Source organism: Zonotrichia leucophrys, chromosome 7 (assembly GCF_028769735.1).
Source record: "Zonotrichia leucophrys gambelii isolate GWCS_2022_RI chromosome 7, RI_Zleu_2.0, whole genome shotgun sequence".
Taxonomy (NCBI): Eukaryota; Metazoa; Chordata; class Aves; order Passeriformes; family Passerellidae; genus Zonotrichia; species Zonotrichia leucophrys.
Window position 1 is genome coordinate 17,994,762 of NC_088177.1, and position 25,699 is coordinate 18,020,460.

Genomic DNA, 25,699 nt, shown 5'->3' on the forward strand with positions numbered 1-25,699 from the left:
TTTCGGCTTACCTCTGGCCTCTTCTTTCCAAGAGTTAGCAAGTCCTGCAGCCAAATACAGATATTGCTCCAAATAAATAAAGGGGAAAAGTATATGTGTTTGGGAGCATTCATTGCTCATACATCCAACTAAAGGAACTGATGAGAAATAACAAGAAAGAAGGAAAGGAGTTGATAATTCAAGAAGAAGCTGACTTTTTCTCAACATTTGCCTTTTCACTGTACCTGCTTTTGTAAAAAACACCATTAAATTTAGAATCTGTTTCTCTGCTGGGAGGGATTACCTTTGAAAGTCTTAAAAAGCCAGAGCTCTGGGATTTAAAAAGGATTTGAGGAGCTGTTGGATGAACAAATGCACAGTCACTGCTATTTTAATCTAAATACAATATTAACAAATGAACAGTATGACTGTGGGGACTAAGTGTGTGTAAGTGTTTGTAAGATTAAAGCTTAAAATGAGCAACAACTGACTCACACAGTTGTTGCAAATCATAATCTATTTTCAAGGACCCATTGAATGAACTGTGAGTTCTGAGCTGATTTTTGTCTATGCAGAAGTGGTTCCCAGTGCTCACTTATGTCACTCTTCTGCTGCCACTTGTTCACACTCACGGAACTGTGGCCAGTGTTTAACTGTCCTTGAGTGCCCTCTCAGATTGCTCTGGGCAGTGTTGGTGTTGGTGACAACTGTGCGAGATAAGGGAAGCTTGTGGTTTAGCAGCGGGGCTTGTGGCTTTCTGTCCTTGAGAAGGCAAATACCAAACTTGGACCTCTTAAAACAAAAACCTTCTCCAAACCCCAGCCCAGCTGCTCCTGCCCCCAGTGCTGGACACCCTTTTCCTGCCATGTGTCCCCCCAGGTGAGGGGGTGGGTGAAGACCCTGGCAGAAGCTGTGAAGGGCTTCTGGCCGAAGGCGCTGAGATTTGTGTGTCAGAAACATTTTTGAGTCTTGAGGAAACCATGAGACAAATCCAGAGCAGACAGTGCTTCCTCAGAGTCTTCCTGGGCTTCTGAGCTGAACTAGAAGCCAGGAGGTTCCCACTCTTCTGGCTGCAAATCCAACATTTTTCTTCTTGCTCAACGTTTTCTAAATGTTGCAAGTGTACGAAACTATTGGAGATTTGAGGTGTTACTTTCTCTACATAAGGACTAAGTTATGTTACAGCTGAAATGTAGTTATACAGTGGTTAGAGTTCATTTTTATCTAAAACCCCTGTAACCACTAGTTCATAAAATTAAATATTAACTGGATGGAAGCAATTACACCAGGCTGGTGATATACTTAAACTGTAAAAATTCAGTATAAAACCCAAGGGATTGTAATACTCAGGAATGCATACGGTTTAATTCTAAGATAAAAGATTTATGATTATTCAGCAAATATATTTATATGACCAGGATAAAGCTACATTATAATTGCATTCCTTTATTTGTTAAAAAATCCTAAACCAAATAAGCAATTGGGGTTTTTTTTCCCCTAAGATATGGGCTCTGGGAAATAGAAGAGTTTTGCCCTTGAAGATGGATAATTTTGAAGGAATGCAATTAAAAGTTGTAGCTCATCTCCATAGCAGATCAGTTATTCTTTAAATAAATTGGATGTTTATGATGCTGCAGTTTGCAGCTTATCAAGGTGCTTGTAACCTGCCTAATTTACTGCTTATTTTGATGAGTAATGAAAACATTGTTTGGTAAAAATTTGGAATATGCCTACTTACGAGAGTCGCATAATATGATTTAAGGAGGCTACCACAGCTGTTTCTTGAATCCTTCTTTCCTTTCTATTAATGGAGAAATCTGTGTTTTGCTTGTAAGGGAGATGTTTAATTTGTCATACCGTTGCTAAGTGCACCACTGAAATAATTGTTTCACTTGTACGTTGTTTTCTGCCCTGCCAACTCCTTTAGCAGTGTAGGAGCACATTTCATGCCTTGAAACTCCTCTGATACCCACAAGCATGATTTATGTGTAAATCTTGCTTTTCAGCCCAGGGGTTCTGAAGGGGAATGTCTGGCATGCACTGTGCCCATAGATACAAAGCTAAAAAGCTGTCGGTGGGAGTAAAATGAAAATAAAAGTAAAAAATACATGGGGAATTTTTGAGTCTGTGGTTAAATACAGCCATATTGCAGTGCCTGTATTGTAGAGGAGCAATCAGAAAGCTTTCCCTGATCCTTGCTTTGTGATGGAGCTTGTTGACAAGGTGTCTGCATGGGGGCTAATAAATCACAAAGGGGACAGTGCCACCTCCATGCACATGGGTGAGCTGCACAGGACCAGGGGAGCACAGGGACCTGTGCATTATATGTCAGATAAAACACTGCCCTGTCTTGCCCATATACTTCATATTCAGCTTTATGTATTTTATCTCAACCTATTTAATAGTTCAGTTATGACTGACAATTGGAATTTTTTAAAAAATCCCATTAAACCAGTTTAATTACCTAATTTTATTGATTTTTGTAACTTCATCGCTAATTTTAGGTATAGGGGCTGATCTGAATTGACATAAATGTGATTAATGAAGAAATAATTTAAGTTGATTAAAAAGGGTTTAAAATAATGTGATTAGCCTATTGAGATTTGTGGGGCTTATTGGATTACACATTTTATTCCTGGAGGACTGCTGTAAGATTCAGAATGAAATTAAATTGGTCACCCTATTTTGGGCCCCCAGTGCTTGGTAATCTCCAGTGCCATGATATCAGACCAGAAAGCACAGTCCCATTCAACTGTTTTCTCTTGGAAGAACACGGAATTTAATTTTTGAGTTAATACCTAAATAATCAGGCCAAAAAATAGCACTGAAGTCTGGTCTGCTCCCTATTAAATAGAGCTTAAATGAAATCCTGTTTGATCTTTTGGGATGTCCTTTTGGAAGGAGTCAGGCGCTGATGGAAAAGTGATGAAGACTCTCCAGCATCCTTGGCACATTATGACCATTGTCAGTTTTGCTTTTCTTGTTTAGAGTCTTGGCTGGATTTTGAATGTGTCAATTTCCAGGATTTAAAAGAATGTATCACTCGATAGTACTGATCTTCACATCATCTTTATATAATCATCTTCATAATCAATGATCCTTGTGGATCCCTTCCAGCTCAGAATACTCTGTGATCTAAAATCTTTGCTAACATTAGTCCACATTTTGAGTTTTTAGGGGATCCATAAGGAAATGTAATTTGAAGGACTTCTTAAAGTACATCGATTAAGGGTTTAATTAAACTACTCAATTGATATCATTACATTTTGAATAAAAGTGCGCAGATATCCCTTAATTAGGGCACGGGGTGTCTGTTAAGTTTTTTCCTTATAATCATGCACATTTTTATTAATGCTAATACAATAATTATCAATACAGACAATATATGTATTACACTAAAAGCATCTGTAATCCCTTACTTGAATGTGTTTTCCAAAATCTTCCTGGTTCTTGTGGCACTTGTGAGCTTCCCAATTTTCAAGGTAGTTTCTAAACTGAGAAACATGATGGACAAATTCAACAATATTAGGACTTTTCTATCCTGAGTAGATACCATGTTTATACAACCAAATATACTGTTTTGTGTGTGATCTTTCTGTTATATTCTGTGCTGATCATCCATGATGAAAAAGTTGACTTCTTTTGCCCAAAATGATTCTCCTGTGTCAGAGTCCTGTAAATAAGGACTGGTCCTTGTGTTTTAGAATTATGACCTTGTATTTTGCTCCTTATTGGAAGATACTTATTTTTTTATGTATTGCCTGTCAAGCAGTCTTTTGACTGCTGACTCACATTCTGTTATTCATCACTCTTGAAACTTGGCTTTGTATCATCTCCAGACTCCATGTGTATTGATTTTATGCTTTCTTCCAGGTCACTCTAAAAATGTTAAATAGCACTGGGATAAAGAATGGGTCCCTGCAGGATCCCATTTGAAACATTTCTTCATGATAAGTGTTTCACATTTACTGTTCTATTTGAAAGTTATCATTTATCTTGTGTTTGATTAATTTAATGTCTTCTGAGTTTATTTTTATTGCCGTATCTTCTTAATCAGAATGTCATTCACTACCAAGTCAACTACATTGCAGAAACCATGATACATTAGAGTCTATTACAGTGACTTCATGTGTATCAACCTAACTTTTAATATCATAAAAGCACAGATATCAGGTTAGTCTGACAAGCTCTGTTTTCCATAATGTTGGAAATATGTAATGTTAATAATCTTTTTATTCTTAATCAAATATTTTTGCAGCTTTTCCATTATTTTGACAGTGAAAATTACCCTCTCATAGATGCAGTGCCAGTCAAGTACTTAGAGGTGTAATGAAGGGAAATGCCGCTTGGGCATCTTTTTCCTTAGCCAAGTCTTTCTAAAATTAGTTGGCTTTTCCTCCTGAGTTGCTGCTGGCATTCTCTTATTCTCTTAATTTTTGTCTCAGGTTCTGTTACAAAATGAGGATAACAACTTTGTACAATGGAGTTCTCTTGGGAATGCTGCAGCTGAGATCCCCTTTTTCCAGACCTTGATGTTACTACTACTGCTTGAAGACAGAAAGCGTCTTTCTGTTTTTCTCATCTTTTTATTCCTTGCAGGATGATGAGTCCAATCATCATTGCACTAGGAAGGATTAGAGCCTGTGAGCAGCCCAAGCACTTGAAAATAGCAGAGTACTTGGGAGTAGTAGTGGTTGGAGACATTACACCCAATGAGCTGGGTCAGTCCCTTACCAACTCTAAGCCTCCTTCCAGCTGAAGTAGATCTGGCACTTGGGGTGTCCTTAGTGAAGGGGCTTTTTCTTCAGGGAGAATGGACATTATCCATGAAAAATCTTCATCAGGTGGTGTCCTCTGTAGGCTTATATGGAGACATTGTGTGTGTGTATTGAAGTGTCATACAGGAAGCTGTTTCTCTCTGTAGATGTTGCTTAATGCATAAAGGCAGAGCTATTTGCTCTGATGGAAACCAGTTGGATGACACTTCAACAACAATGGCAGAAAGCTCTGGAAAGTGGTAACCTCATTGCAGGCTTTCATCTTTTGTGCTCTTGGAAGTTTTTCAACCTTGGCTTCATGGCCCTACTTCTAAAAAAGAAGGGAAAAGTGGTAACTCATCATGGTATCATGCCAGAAAATAAACCCTCCTTGCACTGTGTGCTTTTCATTTCCAAAAAGCATTTCCAGATGGAGTCTTTATGTGCTGCTGGTTTATTATTTTGCTCTAATTTGTCATTTAAACAGCAAAGCTAAATCTTCTTCAAGGTAAAATGGAATAAATGTGGTAGTGCTAGTAATTTAAAAAAGAAAATGAAAAAAAGCAAGTATACAACAAAGCATTTCTTAAACAGCAAATCATTGTGGTTCAGGTGTTTTTCCTGAAGATCTGCTCCAGACATTCTTTTGTATTGCCTTCCAGTCTTACACAACAGTACTTGAAAGTGTTTTTTAGTAATGGAGCAAAAGAGGAAATCAGACAAGCCATTATAGTCTTGCCTCCTCTTGATCTTCTCCATGGGGACTATTTTCTTCACTCAGTTTTCCTGCCCTTGCAGTGTGCCCATTTTGCAGGGTGACTTTTTTCACGAGAAGCTGACCGTAGTTATTATTATAGGTCTTGGTGAGAGCCCAGTGCCCATACCCAGTGTCCTGGTAATCCTGGGGAGCTGAGGAAGCCTGCTGTAAATACAGATATTACTCACAGTTCCCCAGGACACTTTTCTTTCCTGTGTCTGATCTCCCTCAGTCCTTGCTCTCTATGAACTGTGGTAGTGCTGAGGCTTCTGTGTGGAGCTTCTGTGTGGAGTTAAGCTGCTGGTTAGCGACAACTCACTGGCTTTGCAGACATGCCAGCAGGACTGTTGTGGTATTTGGAGAATTGTTGGACACTGTGTTCTGAAGCTGTTTCTCTTGTATGTGTCCATGTTGTATTTTTGGTTGGCCTTAAGTTTTCCATTTGTTCCGTTACATGTGTAGCTCAGCTTTTAACAGTGTGTGTGTTAAATTTTGGATCTGGTCTTTGTTCCCCACGTGCACAAATCCCTGAATTAGTAGGAGTTTTGCCTTGAAGGGGCTACCAAGGTTGATCTCACAGCAGTAACATTGCTCTTGCCGTCTTCTGAGCTGTGTGTTTGCCCAAGTGTGACTGGCAGCATCCCCATAGCTGCCTGCAGCAGGGATAAGGTGCTTTGGCTGTTCAGCCCCTGTGCAAAGATAGCTGCTTCATGCCATGAGTTGTCAGCCTGAATGAATTTTGAGTAGGCAGCCTTTTCTTTGTTGACATGTGAGTTGTCACAGTGGGTATGTACCTGATGCTTAGATCCTATAGGCCTTGCCAAGAAAGATTAGAGGCAGTTTAGTTCCTTAATTTGGTGTGATAGCAGGAACTGTGAGAAGAGTTGATTAAATCTGCACAATGGGCAGTCCAAGGATACTCTCTGAGGACGGTCAGAACATGGCTGAGATTTACAGAAGAAAGCTTTGTGTGCTCAGGATGAATACTGGTTTCCAGTTATCATTGCTACTGCTCTAATCATGTGCTGGTACTGTGGATTCAAGTTCTGATCTACATCTGATCAAATGGACTGAGCCTCACAGGTATATGAGATCCAGTTGCAGCCCTGGCCCAGGCTTTGACTTTGTGGTTTTTTGGATGGTTTTTATAAATCTTCCGTGCTCTGGCATACTTCATTCTAGAAAAATTACTCTGTCATTTGTCAACCTGCTACACAGTGCTTTGAGTGCCATTAGTGACTCACTGGCTTCTTTACTTTCTCTTCAAAGGTACATTTTCCACCACAAGTACAGAAAGCCTTAAGGTTTTCAGAGACTGGGATTCTGTCTTTGTATAACTGAAATTTCTAAAAGTATGGCTCCAAGATTATCCTGTAGAGTTAATTAGTTTCTCCTAGAAAACAGAAAATCAGGTAATCAGTTGGCCAGTTAACTGGATCACCTGGAGTTTCCAGAGCAGACAGCTTTTAGGACTGTTTATTACAGTCTATTTGTGAGGAGACTAACCTGTCTGTTACTGATTCTTAGTGCTAGGTTCAGAGAAATGTCAAAGATTAGAATCAAACTGGTGAAAATGTGAATTGTTTTTTGGGGAAATAGCTCTTAATCACATTGAAAGAGTTTATCTCTCAGGATTATTACTGAATTTCACATCCTTTCACAGGAACCCTGCAGGTCTTTAAGGGTTTTTGGTGTCTTTGGGTAGGTGATGGTTTTTGCCTTTCTTACCCTCTTAAACAGAATCCTGGAAGACTGTCAGTGCTTTAGAGAGCCATCAGGAAACTTAATTTCAGACAAATAATAATTCATGAGCTCGACCTTTCTGTGCAGGTTTGCTATCTAACTCTTATTATTGCCCTGGTTCCTAACTTTCAACGGGCAATTTATGTCCTACAGTTTTGACAAAGAGGATGGGATGAGGTGGAGAGCATGTTAACTCATCTTTTTTTTTAAATCCCACGTATTTATTTCTGTTAGCTCTTTGATTTAAACAGCAGAAGTTTGAGCAGTCAGAGGTCAGGGTGAATGGGGTGGAGTTTTCCCACAACTGCTGGTGGCTTAGTGATCCTACTGTTTATGTATCCAGTCCCTCTGATGAGGATGATGTGTTCAGCAGGAGAGCTTCTCCTATTTTGGGAGCGTGCTTAGAGTGGTGCTCTGAATCCTTCCTTTAAAAACATTGAGAAAATGTTAGGATGCAGTCAGGCCAGCACACAGATATATCTCCCTGGTCCTTAATGATTTCAGAGCAGTGGCGCATATGCTGAAATCTGAGTGCATACTGATGTGGTCTTGTGTTTGATGTCTTGAGGTATTTTATATAATTGATACTGTGCAGGCTCAGGAGCAGGAGGGAGTTTGAGTCATCCTGTTAGATCACCTTGTAGGGGATAACCAAAGAACTGAAGGAAACCCTAGTTTTGGGTCACTTTTGAAAGTGTCTTGCCTTGGAAACACAGGGTTTCCCATGTAAGCAGAGATTTCCTTTCTATGCTTGCACATGGCATGCAAACTGATTTTGTTTGTTTCCAGGAGTGTTTTGTAAAGAGCTTGATTGTCCCTGGTAGGAAAGATCCTAGAGTGGAAAATCTATGATTTAGGTCCTCATTTTCACATTGATGTAGATCTTTTTTAGGAAATATCGTCGTTACATTTTAATCTTTCTCTGCCACAATAAATTCAGTTCCATCACTACAAGTGACTGAGGGTAAAGGGCAGTCCTAGGCCAGTTACTGTCCTGTTACCTAGGTAAGATCAATTTTTATGACCTTAGCATCTTGGAGAAAGATAGGCTTTCCAGTTCCAAGATTCAGGGCAGCATCTAATTGTGCTTTCTGATTGCTTTGGTTAATGAAGAGGAGCAAGTGCTCTTGCATGGGTGAACACTGAGGAGAGGTTTTTTGATAACTTGCAGTGGGAATGTTCTTGGCAGGTAGCACAAGAAATCAGGTTTCCTATCTATCCACATAAGATGTTGGCAGCTTTTAGTTTGCTGGGTGACTGTACTTGTTCCTGTTCTTAGTATCCAGTAAAATGGGGCAGCAGTTTAGCCACTGGAGACACTGAAGCACAGTATTCTTAGCTGGATGTCTTGTTTTAGAAGATCAATCTGTTGAAATTGGATTAAGGTAGAGAAAGCAATAGCTACAGTAAAATTAGAACACAAAGTCTGGAGTCTCAGTTGAACAAGCATAAGATCAGTGGGGAGGCACAGGGTATGGAAATAGTCCCCTCCAGGCATGGATGTGAGGGTGGCCCAGTGGTGGGAGGACACTCCTGTGCTCCCCGGGGTGGTCACCGGGGCTCTGGTGGTGTGTGGCCTGGCTGAACCATGGTGTCAGCATCCAGAGTGCCTCGTTCAAGCATTGGGAGTGTGCTAATGCAGAGGTGAGTGCCCGGGCTGTCAGTCTGAGAAAACAGCTTTGGAACTTACAGAAACACCTTCTGACTTTTTGCAAGATCAGAATAATTAACTTAGTGATAATTATGAATGAAAACTTTCACATTATATCTTAAGTAACAGCTCTCACTTTGAAAGACTGAGTCTGCTCCTAGTCTGGAGAGACCAAGAGGGGAATAGTTGATGCGGCAGTAAGCTCAGTTTGCAATTGCAGTTTTGTGGGGTTTGTGTGTATTTACATTAGATGGAGGGCATTGTTAGTATCAGTTAAAATAATCCCATTACTGTCAATTAAAATTAAATCTTGTTAATTGTAGGCAATTAGTCTGTGGATTAGGCTTGAATTCTATTCCATTGATTGAAAGATGCGGGGAAGTCCCACTCTGATACAAAGTGCTGTTGTATAATTCTGGCGTTCCTTACATACCGCTAAGTACAAAACCAGAAATAGCTGTCAAAAATAAAAGCAGGTAAAGACAACACAGAGGATAATCTAATCCCCACCAAAATCCCTGAGGGGTTAAGATTGAGTGTTAAAAAGAAACCTTTCTTGTTAGTCCATGAGGTCAATTAGGGGTTTTTTTTTCCAGCTGAATACCTGAAAAATGGCTGATTAATTCCCTGACTTGCTTTGATCAAAAGACACATCTTGGAACTAAAAATAAATATTTTTTAGTTTTTGCAGAAAATAAAGTATTTGCATAACATTTGTGCCTCCCTAGTTGAGACAAAATGTCAGACCTGTAGATAGATAGGCTGCTCTGATGAGGTTTCCAGGTCTGGCCCTGAGGAACCTATGAAGGAATGAATCACTGCAGATTCCAAGGCCATTAATACATCTAACTACATGAGGAAAATAATCCTAATTAATCATCAATGTTAAATCTAAATACTGCTCCTGTAAACAGAAGGAAATAAAAAAGAAGAAGCTCTTCTAAAACCCATGGAGTAATCTGCTACATTCGTTTGTATTCATTAGTATCTACTGCCTGGAGGTGTTCATAACCAAAACTGTGTATTAAGACACAGTATATTAATGCAGGAACAGAATATTTTAGCATAAAACTGTAATTTAAAAAGTAGCTGACCTGAGGCACTTGCTTCATTGACTTTCTTCCTGTTTCTTTGAGACCCATTTTCATAAGTACTAAATAAATGGCAAGAGTAATTATTCTTGTCAGAAGTCTCTGTACTGGTTTAATGAGAAATCTTTGTCATAAGAAGTTTAGAGGTCTTAATTTTGTTCCCAGTAGATCCCATGCCTTTAAATTCAGTAGTTAGGGGCCTGGGGTTTGGAAATATTTTTGGATGTTATTGAATGAAGTGAGTGAATGACAGCAGCAATTCTGTAGAAACATTGATACTGACTAATTTGCTGAAAGTGTCTATACAGACATGCAAATGAAGAGTGAAGAGATCCTTGTGAGCACCAGAACTGATGCTCTGTGGCTTGGGGAGCTACACAGGGTTCTGCTCAGACAGGGCAGAGCATCAAAGGACAGAGATGGGTGGATGGAGTGCCCTGCTAGAGTTTATTCACAGGATTTGCAGAGGAGTATTGCCGGAGCAGGTTGAATGACACAGCAGATAAACTGCAGCTGAGAGGAACCAGCTGCTGGGCTAGGGAAGGGAAGTCCAGGCTGCAGAGGGTTGGGAGTCATGGGTTTCGGCATCTCAGAGCAGATCCCCAGGGGCTGCTGGGAAGCTGGTGCCTGGTGCAGGTCTGGTGTCTGGGCCTGAGGTAGCAGAGTGCAGGCCTGAGTCCCAGCATCAACATTTCCGTGCCTTGGGGCTCCTTTTGCATTAAAAATTCAAGCAGCTGAGGTCCCTTCAACAACAGAAGGCGGAAAACTAAGGAAGGATTGCTCGTGGCTAGGGAAATAGGAGGGAAAGCAATTTTAACAAGTCTTTCACAAATAATTGCAGTCTTAAGTGATGCTTTAGAAATATTTTTGGTAGCTGTTGGATAGTTTACATACTAATGGGGTAGATGGAAATGATGCAGAGAAAAGAATGATTTATACTTCATAATTATTGTGAGATGTTTTGAATTGATAATATGCAGGGAAAGTTTAAGTTTAGTTGCTGCACTAACATTACTGACAGCTTTGTAGGCAGCTGGGTTTACAAGAAGTAGTTGATACTGAAAAGACACTCACATGTCTGGCTGAGTATTTTCTCAAGAGGAGTTAGAAAATATATCCTAAAGGCAAAGGCTTTGGATTTCTTGTCTGACTGTCCATTTTCCTGCAGTGCTTTGTAGTTGTTGTACACAGAAATGACCAGAATAACTTCTTTTCCAAACAAGTGGGGAGACGAGAGTGTGATATATCTGATTTGAAACAGCACATAACATACACAACTGGGTACTACCTCCTCACAGCTGTAGCAAGTTGCGGAGATCTGGAGGACAGTTTAATAGCTGCAAATGTCACTCGTGTAAACTTGCTATCTCTAATGCTGCAGTCAGTCAGGTCGCTTTATAGCTCAGTATATTTTATAGCTCAGTAGGGAACTGAATCGTGGGAAGGAATAAGATGTTGTGTTTTGAGGTTCAGAAGAACATTAATTATCTTTACATAAATGTACCTTTTCTATTATTTATACACTTGTAGAATGGCCAAAGAAAACCTGCTAATTTTTTTTAAATGTAATTATTCTACAGGATCCTTCAAACCAAAAATGTGGAAGAAAGAAAACAGTGTCCTTCAGCAGCATGCCATCAGAGAAGAAAATAAGCAGTGCCAGCGACTGTATCAGCTTTATGCAGGCTGGGTGTGAATTGAAGAAAGTTCGTCCAAATTCCCGGATTTATAACCGTTTTTTTACTCTGGATCCTGACCTGCAGGCTCTTCGCTGGGAGCCTTCCAAGAAGGATCTGGACAAAGCCAAGCTTGATATTTCTGCTATAAAAGAAATCAGACTGGGGAAGAACACAGAGACATTCAGGAATAATGGACTAGCGGATCAGATTTCTGAGGACTGTGCGCTGTCAGTAATTCACGGTGAGAACTATGAGTCCCTTGACTTGGTTGCCAATTCAGCTGATGTGGCCAATATTTGGGTATCAGGATTAAGGTACTTAGTTTCTCGTAGCAAACAACCCCTGGACTTGATGGAAAACAGCCATAATACCCCACGGTTTGCCTGGTTAAAAGCTGTATTCGAAGCAGCAGATGTTGATGGCAATGGCATAATGTTAGAAGATACAGCTGTGGAACTAATAAAGAAGCTTAACCCCACCTTAAAGGAATCAAAGATTAGATTAAAATTTAAGGAAATTCAGAAGAGCAAAGAGAAACTGACAACACGAGTGACAAAAGAAGAGTTTTGTGAAGCATTCAGTGAACTTTGCACAAGACCTGAAGTGTATTTCTTACTTGTACAGATATCCAAAAACAAAGAGTACCTGGATGCCAATGACCTCATGCTGTTTTTAGAGGCTGAGCAAGGAGTGACCCACATAACAGAAGAAATGTGTCTAGATATTATACGCAGGTATGAGCTTTCTGAAGAAGGGCGCTTGAAAGGTTTTCTTGCCATTGATGGGTTTACTCAATACTTATTGTCCTCAGAATGTGATATTTTTGACCCAGAGCACAAAAAAATTGTCCAAGACATGACACAGCCTTTGTCACATTACTACATCAATGCCTCCCACAATACATATCTAATAGAAGACCAGCTCAGAGGGCCGGCTGATATCAATGGTTATGTCAGAGCTCTGAAGATGAGCTGCCGGAGCATTGAACTGGACGTCTGTGACGGCCCAGATAATGAACCCATTATTTGTAACCGCAACAACATGACATCGCCACTTGCCTTTCGAAATGTCATCGAAGTAATAAACAAATTGGCCTTCTTTGCCTCAGAATACCCTCTTATTCTGTGCTTGGGGAACCACTGCTCTGTACAGCAGCAGAAGGTAGTCGTGCAACACATGAAAAGAATCTTTGGAAACAAACTGTACACAGAGGCACCTTTATCCTCAGAAGCCTACCTCCCATCACCTGAGAAACTGAAAATGAAGATCATTGTGAAGGGAAAGAAACTGCCCTGCAACCAGGATGTATTAGAAGGAGAGGTCACAGATGAGGATGAAGAGGCTGAAATATCCCGAAGACTGTCAGAGGACTTCTCGAGGGAACCAAAGCTGATCTGGCTCTGCAAGGAGTTGTCTGACTTGGTGTCCCTTTGCAAATCTATCCAGTACAAAGACTTTGAGACATCCATGAAATCTCAAAATTATTGGGAAATGTGCTCCTTCAGTGAGGCTGAAGCCAGTCGAATTGCAAATGAATACCCTGAAGATTTTGTAAACTACAACAAAAAGTTTCTGTCCAGGGTATATCCAAGTGCAATGAGGATAGACTCCAGTAACTTAAATCCTCAAGATTTTTGGAACTGTGGTTGCCAGATAGTGGCAATGAACTATCAGACCCCAGGGCCCATGATGGACCTACACACTGGTTGGTTTCTACAGAACGGGGGGTGCGGGTATGTTCTCAGGCCCTCAGTGATGCGTGATGAGGTGTCTTACTTCAGTGCAAATACCAAGGGCATTGTTCCTGGGGTCTCCCCGCAGGTCCTACACGTCAAAATTATCAGTGGGCAGAATTTTCCGAAGCCCAAGGGTGCGTGTGCAAAAGGGGATGTCATAGACCCCTACGTCTGCATAGAAATACACGGGATTCCTGCAGACTGCACTGAACAAAGAACTAAAACTGTGCAGCAGAACAGTGATAACCCTATTTTTGATGAAAGCTTTGAGTTCCAGATCAATCTACCGGAGCTGGCCATGATCCGCTTTGTTGTTTTGGATGATGACTACATTGGGGATGAGTTCATAGGACAGTACACCATCCCACTGGAGTGCTTACAGCCTGGATACAGGCACATCCCACTGCGCTCTTTTGTTGGCGACATCATGGAGCACGTTACCCTCTTTGTTCACATTGCAATAACCAACAGAAGTGGAGGCGGGAAGGCACAGAAGCGTAGCCTCTCAGTGAGGATAGGGAAGAAGGCAAGGGAGTACACCATGCTGAGGAACACTGGTCTCAAGGTTATTGATGACATCTTCAAGCTGGCAGTGCACCCATTGCGAGAGGCCACTGACATGAGAGAAAATATGCAGGTATGAGACTTCCATTGTATGTGTTGGTGTGGCCTGAGTGTGGAAGTGAAGTCCTGGTGTGCACTGCTGCTAGGGCAGCTCGCTGAAACTGGTGGAAGCTGGGGAAATTTCAGACCCACAGCTCTGTCAGCCTTTAAATGGACATTGGCAGGCAGATAGTTACAGGTGCTAACTAACAAGCAAACACAGGATTAGGCAGAAATGTTTTAAAAATCAGTGACACATTCCTAACATGTTTTACTGGTTGATTTTTTTCCCTGAGGAAGCAGAATTGAGGGTACATTAGTGACCCCTGCCTCTGGTCCCAAAGACTGTATTTCCTCGTTGGTTCTATAAAGCATCAACAAGTTTTTGTTTTGCTAATTGAGTGAGAGTTATGCTCTTAATTTTCTTTGGTGAAATACAAGGAGCAGTCAGTGAATGTGTCATTAAGATCTTGTGTACACCAAAGAAACCCACTGTGCAAAGAGCAGCATGTTTTCCTGAGTGTGTGTTGCCACTGTTTGCCCCAGGGCTGCAGATGTTCAACATAGGCAGTGAATGCCACTTGGATTGCAGTTTCCTCCCTGCTGAATAGCTGTTTTGTCTGGGCTGGTTGAGGGCTGGCACAGACACCAGTGCTGTGTCTTGGCTCAGAAGGTCCCCTGGCACTCTGTCCGTGCTGCTGCATGCAGCAGAGCGTGCTGTGGCCAGCAGCATCAGCACCCAGGTGCACAGCACTGTCACAAGGGCTCGGGTTGGACCTTGGTGCTTGGCAGCATGTGAAGTGGCAGCAAAGCCAAACAACAGCATCCCCAGTGCTCTCTTCTGTGGTGGGAGCGACTGGGGGTTGATTAAGGGACAGCTCACTTCTGAGCTTCAGGCACTGCCTAGAAACAAAACTGAGTTGCATTAAACAATGGGTTTTCCATAATAAATAGCTGGAATCAGCTGTAGCTATCTCCTTGGTAAAGATACAGAAACAGTTCATTTTTTTCTTTCGAAAACAGGAGAAAAACATGTAGCACTTCATTGACCCCACTTTTCTGGATGGAGTCTAAAGCAATGAAATGTTGACAGCTGGAAAAGTTTACAAAATGACATAAGCTTTAAATCACTCTCAAAGGAATTGTCTCAGCATATTTTTAAGAATGGGAAACTCTTCCCAGCCTTTCCTTTCCTTCAGGCCTTGAAAGTAACTAGTTTGAACTGCTGACTCCACCTTCTGTCTAGGTCAGGCACTATATATGAAATATATAAATGAAAATTCTCTGAATTTGATTCAGAAACAATATTACTGTGCCTTCCAAGCAAAAGTTCAGTAAAAGATCATGTTAGGGGGAAGGCTGTGTAAAGACACATTTTTGGATTTAACTGCATGCTGTCATATTTAATTAATGAGAAAAACATAGCCAGGCATTGTCTGATTATTGGGTTTTTTTTTACCAAGTTGTGGGAGGAACATTTGCAAGGTATGGGTTGTTATAGTATCTTACTTGGATTTTGTACACCTTGGTCACTTCTTGTACTACTCAAGAAGCTAAATGATGGGTGCATGTCAGCTGTATATCCTCTGACCTGGTAAATAAATAAATCCTGGCGTGTCAGTTTTGTTTGACCTGTATATCCGGTATTGATTTTCTTACATGTGACCTATGGAGGAGAAAGAGTGTATGTGTTTCTTTATGATGTGATAATGTAAGGCTGAAAACAAAGTGAGTTTTTCCTGCTTGCCTTTCCCATGGGAAATACAAGGTCTGTCAAACTTGTTCTTGCTGGAGGATGATAATGATGGGAGAACAAAGTGATTACAGCATCAAAAGCGATTGGAATCTAAGCAGTTGGGAAGAGAAATAGCATTTTAGGCTGATGGTTTAATATGCTGGGGACCAGAACTTGTCCCTGTTAGGGCTGATTTGCAATGCAAAGTAGCTGAAGAGTTGGGATGCCTGAACCTGGGAGAAAGCTGGAGCCGGCAGCAGGCTTCAGGAAAGAGAATGGGGCTGGCAGGGAATTCCTGTGTGAGCTGGAATGCCATGGTCCGTGGAGGGCCTGGGGATGGTGAACAGCGGGATAGCACTGCCTTCCATCAGAGGGGAGAAGAGGAAAGGGCTGTCCAGGTGATGGCAGGCAGGGGGGACTGAGTGGTGAGCGGCCACACGTGCTGAAGTGTTTGTGTCCTTGCCCAGAACGCCATGGTGTCGGTGAAGGAGCTGTGTGGGCTGCCGCCCATCGCCAGCCTCAAGCAGTGCATCCTGACCCTGTCCTCGCGCCTCGTCAGCAGCGACAACGCGCCCTCGGTGGCCCTCTGCATGAAGGACACCTTTCCTTACCTGGAGCCTCTGGGCACCGTGCCCGACGTGCAGAAAAAGGTCCTGGCAGCATATGACCTGGTAAGCACTTGAGCACTGCTCCCTCTGCCTTTCCCCACTGCTATGAATGAGGCTGTGCCCGTGGCTTTCACACGCCAAGTGTTCCAGTTAAACAAACGAGGCCCTTCAAATGGCTTGGGCTCTGCACGTTGGCCTTCAGTCACCACAATGCCACACTGGGCTTTTTGTTATTGTTTCCTTTTTTAAACACTGTTGTGGCTAGCACAGGTTGACATTTGAAGAGGATTTTGTTTGCAAAACTAGTGGCAATTCAGCCTGTGCTGGCACTGTAGTCCTTGTCCTTGGGAAGCAGCAAGATTTGTGTGCCGCCCTTGGCTGGCCTCCCCGCAACAGAGCGCAAGGCCAGTAGATAGGGAGCTGCAGCATGGCAGTTCCCAGGCAGAGCTGAGCTCTCCCTTTCCCTATGCTTTGCAGCAGCACTGTCAGATGAAGTCAGTGTTGCTCTTGGGGAGGGCATGGCAGTGTTGGAAGGGAAGGTTAAAACACCCATTTTCTTGCACGGGGAAGGAGAGGTCAGTATGGTACAGGAATGCTTGCACAAATGTAGAGACACGAGCTGGAATCATTCCAGCTGAGTGCTGCTGCTCGTTGTATGACATATGTCACTGCTGTGGGTGACTGAGCAACAGCTGTGCGTGACTTGCAGCAGCAGAAGTTGCTGTCACACTGTGCCTCTTGGGCCGTGGGGGTGCCCCGCTGCTGCCCAACCTTTTTGGCAGTGTGCAGCAACCGATAGCAAGAGGCACAGTTCTGCCAGGCCTGACTGAAATAGTGCGCTGTGGCAGCCAGGCTGAATCACAACCCATGTTCAGAGAACAGCAGTTTTTTCTGCAGCTTGTGCTCATAAGGAATAAAATGGTGAATAATGGTGGGAGTATCGAATTGTTTCCAGAGCCCCTGCTGGGTTGCAAATAGTGGTCACAGCTTTGACCAACTATCAATGTGCCAAATGCTCACCTCCTTCCCATCTCTTTTTTTGCCTTTATAACACACTTTTCAAGGGAAAATCTGCTTGTAGGGACACTGATGTTGATTAAAACAGAAATACTAAAAGTACTCTTAAATAACCCCTGGGTTCCTTCCAGAATAGTTTCTAGTACTTGGAAGTGATTAGGTTATGGTTATAAAATGCCAGCTGTAACAATACCAGAACAAGGATTTGAAAATCCAGTTGATTGCCTTATTTTAGATGCAATCTTTCTGGAGTAGATTGGCTACATGGTCTCATGTCTTTGTGACAGAGCAAATACCACATAAAGAGGAGATTTTTCTGTCTTTGGAGGCCTGCTTAATGGAGTTTTACCAAAATGAACGTGTCATCTCTTATCTTTGTAATTATATAGTGAAGAGTACACATGGGACTTTTCAAGGCCTCCTTGTACTTTGGAAACACTTTTTCAATTTAAATAGGTGAAAGGCCTCGTTTGGATGTAGACAGAAACACTTGTATAACTGTTTTAAATAATGGTTGTTCTCACATTTGTCTCCAATGGGGGAAAATGTTACTTGAATGTCAAGAGAGCGTGCAAACAGTTCAGAATCAGAGAGAGAGAGGAAGGGACTTATGCCTTGCCTATGCAAGGGTTGATTTGAGATATAATTCTGTTAAGGAGAACATGATACTTTTTTTTTACCCTCTTTGGCTGTGACTGGCTCTTTTTTATAACTATTCACTTCTGAAAAAGAAAGCTGGATTTAATAAGTGGTTTTGCTACATTTTGGATGTTTGCCTTTTGAGACAATGCCAGCAGCAGAATATTGAAATCTATTTAGCCTTTTCTGTGTTTGAATAAATGAACTGTCTCTATCAATCTTGGTATTTGAAATCACAGTCTGGGAAGGGGTTTGCGTTTTCAATGTTGACAAGGGGCTTCTCCTTGCTACATAATAACTTCATATATTCCAGTGTGTATTTCTTTTTAATATATTTTGTGCAAATAAGAACACAAGGAGATGTTGGTATGGTAGAAAGCAATATTAAAATATTTTAGCTTATTTATTGATTTTAATTCAAGATATGCTACAGTTCAGCCTTTTATAGTGTTGATAAATATGACTACAAGGAACTAGATCCACAAGTGCTTGCTGCATCTCTTCACTTCAAAGCGCTTTTCGAATGAAAAAGCCTAAGAGCATTTTTAAATGCATAAAATAAAATCTGTTTATATTGGCCTGTCTCTTGTATGAACAGGCTATACTTCTTAATTCCTTTTACAGTCAAATGGAAAAAAGTTTGACCCTAAATCTCATAGTGTGACTGCAGGTCTGCCCCACTCACTGGGCCCCACAGCACAGGGAGCCTGAGTGCTGCTGCTCTGGAAACACTACATGTGCCACATTCTTTGGAAAGCCTATTTTGAAAATAATTTCTGATAAAAACAACTCTAATGTGTTAGAATTTTTCCCCATTACAGAAGATTGCCAACTGAATGTACCTTTTTATTTTACCACGGAAAGTATAGACTCTGCCTGTGTGCTTAATGGGGCATAAAGAGGGCTGAGGGTCCAGGGAAATGGAGGTGCAAGTGCTCAGAAACCTGCCACAATGATCTGGAAAACAATTAGCTGTCTGTTCCCTCCTGCTCAGCCTTTGTCAGCTGTGAGATAGACAAAGACCCCTTTGTGCAGTTTGTTTGTTTTTTCCTGGGCAATTAATTTTACCATTGTGCTCTGCATTAAATATTTCCTTTTGAGAGAGACTTTATTAGAATAAAGTTTAATGTGCTTTGTTTGAGGAACCGGAACAGTTTTTCAGGACTGTGTTTCCCTCATTTTATGGAGGCATTGCAGTGGTTTAGTGGAGCTGTACTGTTGGACATGTCTCATGTAGGAAGAGGCTTCATTAATAATACTGGGTTGTATAGGAGTTTCTGCAGAGGAGAGGAGGGAATAGGATTTGCCAAAATCAAGAAAATAGGGTGAACTGTTGACAATACACAGCCATTTTGAAAAGTGTGTCAATGATCAGAAATACAGTGTAGAGTGGCTAATTTCAATTTACAGCTTTAGTGATTCCGTACATAGAGTGTGCTGAATGGATTCTGGTCATGCTGTCATTGCTTCCCACACACACACACATCCTAGGATAGTGTACCCTGCCACTTTTAGAGTTGTTCTTCAGAGCTTGCCTTTCCCATGAGGAAGGGCTCTCACTCTGTCTCTACCTTGGTGGTTGCTCAGGTGGGCAGCATGTGCAGTGTGCCTCACAACCTGTCAAATTCATGCTGGTGTTCTTTGATCACACCTAAAAAGGAGTTACTCCATGTGAAGAGAAGGGATGGGGCCCAGCTGGACCTGACAGATGGTTGAATTATTCATTGCAAACAGTTTTCCTGTGAAGTTAGGATTTTTTTTTGGTTGAGAATTGTTTGGAAACAGATTGTGGTTACTGTGTCTGCGCGATATATTCATGTGCTGAAGCAAGCATGCATGAACTCAGGGACACTTGTGCACTTTGCATTTCAGTTATTGGCTAAGCATTATTTTCCTCCAAGATCAAATTATTGAATAATTTGAAAATCAAAAGCAATAAACTAGTGATAATAAATGTTCTTGGTTTTGCACAGTCTCCTGGGTCATATGCATGTAGAAATTTTTCTAAGAAAAATGAGACATCCAAGTTATCTTTGTGTTTTCAAATTGTAAATTTGTAAAGAAGTGTAAAAAAGATTGAATAATGAAGCTATTTGCTACATAAACTCACATTGACATTCACGTTTTTCTCTGTATCCAAGCCTTATCTTGCTGTGTTGAAGCAGGCAGTTATGGAAGGACGGGGTGGCTGCAGGTACTGCTAAGAGATGCAGGTTAGTTAAGAACATCTTGGCCAACATGGAGATGGATTTGGGATTTCTGAGAGGACAAGAAGCATCTGTGAGGTTGCTGGGAAATAAGAAGAGGTATTTTAATGGCAGTGGTTTTGTTGACATGAGTATAGATCCGTGCATGCTAGCAGAGGTCTGCTGAAGTGTGTGTGAGGTGAACTGCTCTTTGTCTGCTGCTCTTTCATATTCAGTCTTTTTGGGCTTGTCTTAGTGCAAGCATGACTACATTCCCAAGAAGAAAGTCCTTTTTACCAGTTATTATCTAAATGCAAAATGACTAAGTAGATTTTTGTGAGCTTTTTCACTGAAATTCATACCTCAGCTGGGATATAGTCATCCCCAGAGGAGCATTTTCACAATTCTCTAGGCAGCTGAAGACAAGGGATATTGCAGAGCATCCACTGCCAAAGAAGTGTCATAATGCACTGACGTCAAACACATGGTCCAACACATGGACATTGTCTTGAATTTGTATTTGTTTTAAAGAATTTTCCATCCAAAATTGGACATAGAGTGGGAAAGTTAGTTTCTTTTCCCACTTCTTATTAAGGAAGGTCCTGTTTCTTTCTGTGCTTCTTACAATTCTCTCACCCGCTACTCTCGAAGTTTCTTGCTCTGATTGCCCGTGTCCATTAGTCACTTCTAAAACAGCACCAGAAGAGTCAAATCTGAACTTCCCTTAGAGAAGGAAGTTCCAATTGGGTACTTCAGTTGTGCTGTTTTAGCATAAGCATATTGAAAATTGACCTCTCTCTTTTCCTCCACTGCTCCTGCTGTTCTGTAGAGGACTGGTCTTCATGCACAGATCACATCCTGCAACAGTGATTCCCTATTTTCCCAGAAATATTTCTAACTGAAGACATGAAGTTGGAATTTAAGGTGAATTTTATGCAGTTTCTTCTCTTGTTTGTGTCAATAAGATATTTTAGATGTTTCCAGCTCAGGTAACCATCCTTCATAGCTCTTTCTCATGCTGGGCTGCTGCAGGAAAAGACTCAGATACAGAAATCTGGCTTGAGTTGTACAGGGACAGAATGGTGGCCAGCAGCATTCTTTCCCATGTCCTGGCACTGCATGCCCATCTTTCTTTTCTTGCAAAACTTGCTGACACACAATTGATGGCTTGGTTGTTTCTTGTCCCAGACGTGTGCAAGAAATACTCAATACTAAAGGGAATTCTCTTCAAGGGAATTCTCTTCAAGTTTTCATGAGCTCAGTTTTCTCTTCAGCTGTTTTTTGAATTGATTGTGTTTTTGTAACCTCTTTTATTTTTGATTGATGGTGGGTATGGCTGGTTTTTGAGGTTTTTTTGTGGTTTTTTTTTTTTTTTTTTTTTTGTAACCAGGCAAAACTCTTCCTTGTCAATGAAAAGCATAGAAAATTGGGACAATGGCCATGAGGAGACACCTAAGAGAAAGCTTCCTTTTAGTCTGATGTTCAGTCAATTTCTGTTTTAAACGTTGGAATATTTATGAGAGGTTTCCTTGAACCGTCCATTTTTTCTCATTTATCTTTCCAGCAGGAGCAGTATTTTTTTTTGCCACCAGGAGTTTTTCCCCTTTTTTTGTCTTCTTTTGGTGAGACTGCTGTGTTAATTTCCTCTCTCCTTTTCAATAGAATAATTCACAATGAAAAGAAGAAATTGGTCTTTAGCACAAAAGTTCATTAAAGTAAAAAGAACATTCTTTTGTTCAGTTTGTACTGATCCTGTGATTAAACTACCCTTAGTACAGGCAATAAATAACCCTGTTAATTTCACGTGAGTAATATGATGCCCTCAGTATTAAGATATTTTAAATTTCACTTAAAATTTATTTAGTTTAACAGAAGTGACAAAGTAAAGCATTGTTCTTTGTATGAAGCACTGGGATTTAAAATTTGATATTCTGTGCTATTCTTAGACAGTAAAGTGAGACAGGTCAGTTATGTTTTCAACCCTTGGTCTGTTTCACTTCCTGGGTCTCATATAAGGGATAAGGAGAGAATTCCTGGGTTTGTGCCAGCTCCTGCTTCCTATGCTTTTTTTGAGAATCCACCATGATTGTTACAGAGCTTCAGGTGGATTGAGATGAGTCAAGTTTATACTTCTCTACACCAGAATCAGGTTTTGTGTGCTTGCTTTCTTGTTTTTGTCCAATTTCCCCTCAACCCTCCAGTTATGTTAAACATATCAATCAGTAAAGTTTATCACTACCTTCCTGACATGGAAAATGCAAGTTATCCCAAGAAATCCTGCCAGCTTCAGCAGCTGATAAAAATTTCCTCCCTCTGAATGGACCCAGATACCGACATCCATACTCTAAAGGCTGCTTTTCAGTCAATGTCACTTGGATGGTAATCCCTTGAAGCTCAGCATTCAGGAGTTAACACACTCTGGTGGCACACAGGAGTCCTGAGGGAGTGGGACTCCCTCTTGCTCTGTGGGAGTCACTCATGGAAGCGAGCTGGCATTAAACAGCGTCCTGATGGGCTCCAGCCAGATGGCTGGGACTGCACAGCTGCCTGGAGGGCTGCTCAGGGCACATCTGAGCAGTGCAGAGATGCATGGAAATTCATGCTGCAAACATCAGAAGTTTCATCAAACATCTCACTCTTTACTTTTGAGATTGCTTGGTGGGTTTAGATATATTGCTGGCAAAAGTGGGCTTGAAAATCTCAGGCTGTCCTGTGATTTATGGGGTTACCTTCCCAGCAGAAAATCCCAGGGCCTTCCATGTCGTGTTTTTAGGGCTTCTGGTTCTTGTCCCTTCTAGAAGAAGTAGGTGACATCGTTGAGCCGGGTTTCAGATGTGATGGCAGCTGAAAAAGCAGGGAATGATTCAAACTGGGAAATCATGGACTCATTTCAAAACTAGTGACAAAAAAGAAAAAGTGTATCTAGATGCCATGACCCTATGTTATGAATTTATTCTTGGATAGCAGTTACTTGCCTGTTACACTCTTGTCTGTTTGAATCAGTCTGTTCTTCCAGGTAAACACCCAGGCTGTGTCCTTGCCCTATCCTGTTGTTGCCATTTTTTTACAGCAGCATTAGGAAGCAGGATCTTGTGCCCCCTGAAAATGCACATGCAGCTCTTGCTGGGGCAGAGTCTGGTCCGTCATGTAGGAATACAGGATCCTGCATGCACACTGTGTTTTCAGAGGTGGTAAAGGTGCCATAGGCCAGCCAAAATCTTAGCTCAAACTGCCTTGGGTCCCATTATTTCTACCTAGTACCTTATTTCCTAGAAGAACGTGTGAGGGAGGATGCCAGGTGATGAACTGAGGTTGCCCTTTAACCCTTGTTACTGAGCTGAGGAACTCTGAAACCACTTCAGGATTTGTCATGGGACAAAAGCTGCTTATTTTTGTCAAGATTACTGCAGATAGGAAGATGGGAACAGGTTAAATTCTGCTACGTGATCTGTTTTTAATTGTTTGTTCTTGCTGAGCTGAAAGTAGTGAGACTTTGATGTCAGCATCAAAGGGAGTGGAGCATTGCTCTACCTACTCTGCAGTAAGGGAAAATTGACATCCCAGTGCTACTTTGCTCTTAAAAAATGAATATAATACCATCATGTCTGAGAATCCTTAAAAAGGCAAACCAGAAACTCCTGGGAGTAGGCTCAGTAGATGAATGATTCTTGAGCCTGCTCTTTTTGTGCATGGTGAGATACTTTCTTGTGGCTCTAAATATATATATGTATGTGTGTATGTATGCACATATGTATATAAAAACCTCACAAGTCACATTCTGCTTGAGGGATGTGAGCACAGGAGAGTCTGACACATGGGATGTCCTGTACCAGCCGACCTCACAGGGCAAACCTTGCTGCTGGGTAGGAATGCAGGCACAGACCCCGTGGGGACCCGAGCCCAGGGTGATGGCTACATGGGATGCGGGAGCCATGGAGATGCTGGGATCTCCTGGCTGGACTGGCCAGTGCAGGCACTGCCTCATGGACCCCAGCTCTGTGTGTGCAAGAGGTGCACATTTGTCCTCTGGCTGCCTCTCCAGTGACCTGCAGGGTTTTTGGGACTGGTACTGTGTTCACTGCTCAGCCTTTGGGATTTGTAGTTGTCAGCTCAATGGCTCCTTCAGCACAAAAGGATAATGTGCTGTGGTACAGAAAAGCCAGAGAGTGGGTAGGAATTGTCATTTCTTTCTAGATGACAAGGGAAAATATCAAAGAGCAAAAAATTCAATGTGATGCATGAACAAGTAAGTAATAAGAATGAAAGGCAAAGGACACTATTGAAAGTAATTTAAATCTCAGGCATATCCACTGGGCATGTTCTGTTAAAAAACAATTTTGCACTCTCTAGGTATGTCAGGCTTTTTTCACTCAGCCTGTGAAGCTGATAATGGATTTTGTTTTCCATGTGTTGTTTTTTATATCAAAGGAAAGGCATAGGTATTTTTGTCAAATGCAGCCTTAGTACATTTAATTAGAAGTAAAGATGAGATGAGAAGCAAAATTTGGATCTAAATTCCTCCAGAATTTGGAACTTTGAGTGTGACAAGTGGAAGCGTCTCTCATTCCTTGTGTCTAATTAAAACAGTAAGATGTGCTAATTTGCAAGTGTTAATTTATTACTGTTATGCTGTCTTCCACTAAAACCATCAAAACCTACTACTTGGGTTTTCATATTTTGTCTATTTGAAAGCAGGGAGGCTTTTAGCAGTTGCTGCATTTTTGCAAAGCTTTCAGGTGGTGATTTTCTGATTTCAGGGTGTAACTTTAGGCAGTCACTTTTGAGTTTGCTTCCTTTCTAACTGGCGCTGCTGTCGTGCTGTTTGGGTTTGATTGAGGTTTGTGGTGGATATCCCAGGACAGTGAGGTGATTCTCAGGCACAGTTTGTTAAACAGCATGTTCTTGCCTTCCGTAACAGTTGTGTGTACCACCTTTTGCAATTTCACAAAACAGAACCATGGAACAATATTCTTGTCTGCCTGGGCTTCTGAGAGGTTTTGGAGGCTTGCTACCATCAAAGGAGAATAGTATTTGCATGTAGGGAGGCTCAGGAAACTTGTCAGGTAATGGACTCTTCATTTGTTTGCTGTTAATGGGCTATTTTAGGAAGATGTCTAAGTAGGGAGGTGTCTTGAAACTTGTGAGTAAGCTTGTTGAAACTGCTGCTTCTGGTTTGTTTGGTTTTAGGTGGATTTTTTTGTTTTGTTTTGGTTTTTTGTGTTGTCTTTTCTGTTAAATTTCAACAGAAATATGGAGGATAGGATAGGATTTGGATCTCAGTTTCTCAGAGGAGAAACTCAAGAACTGCTATAGGTGTCTGAACTGTTGCATAGAATAAAATCCAGCCCAGGCCTAAATACCCCTGGAAATCAGCTCTATTCAACACTTGGTAACATTTTTAATAACCACCTGTGTTGAGGACTATACTTACTTCCTCTTTTCAGAAAACACCAGCTAGAAAGGGCTTAGTTGAACACAGAATGAAGTTTGTCTGCTAAATCTGTTTTCTTCTGAAATC

General features: G+C 41.4%; 1 protein-coding gene across 1 annotated transcript in view; it reads left to right on the forward strand.

Annotated features, from left to right (window-relative positions):
* The window catches only part of PLCL1 (phospholipase C like 1 (inactive)), a 178,790-nt gene that overhangs the window by 126,520 nt on the left and 26,571 nt on the right, over positions 1-25,699 (forward strand). The window contains exons 2-3 of the mRNA XM_064718136.1: positions 11,559-14,030; positions 16,199-16,402. Coding sequence (XP_064574206.1) covers positions 11,559-14,030; positions 16,199-16,402 — 2,676 coding nt within the window. The remainder of the gene's footprint in view (positions 1-11,558; positions 14,031-16,198; positions 16,403-25,699) is intronic.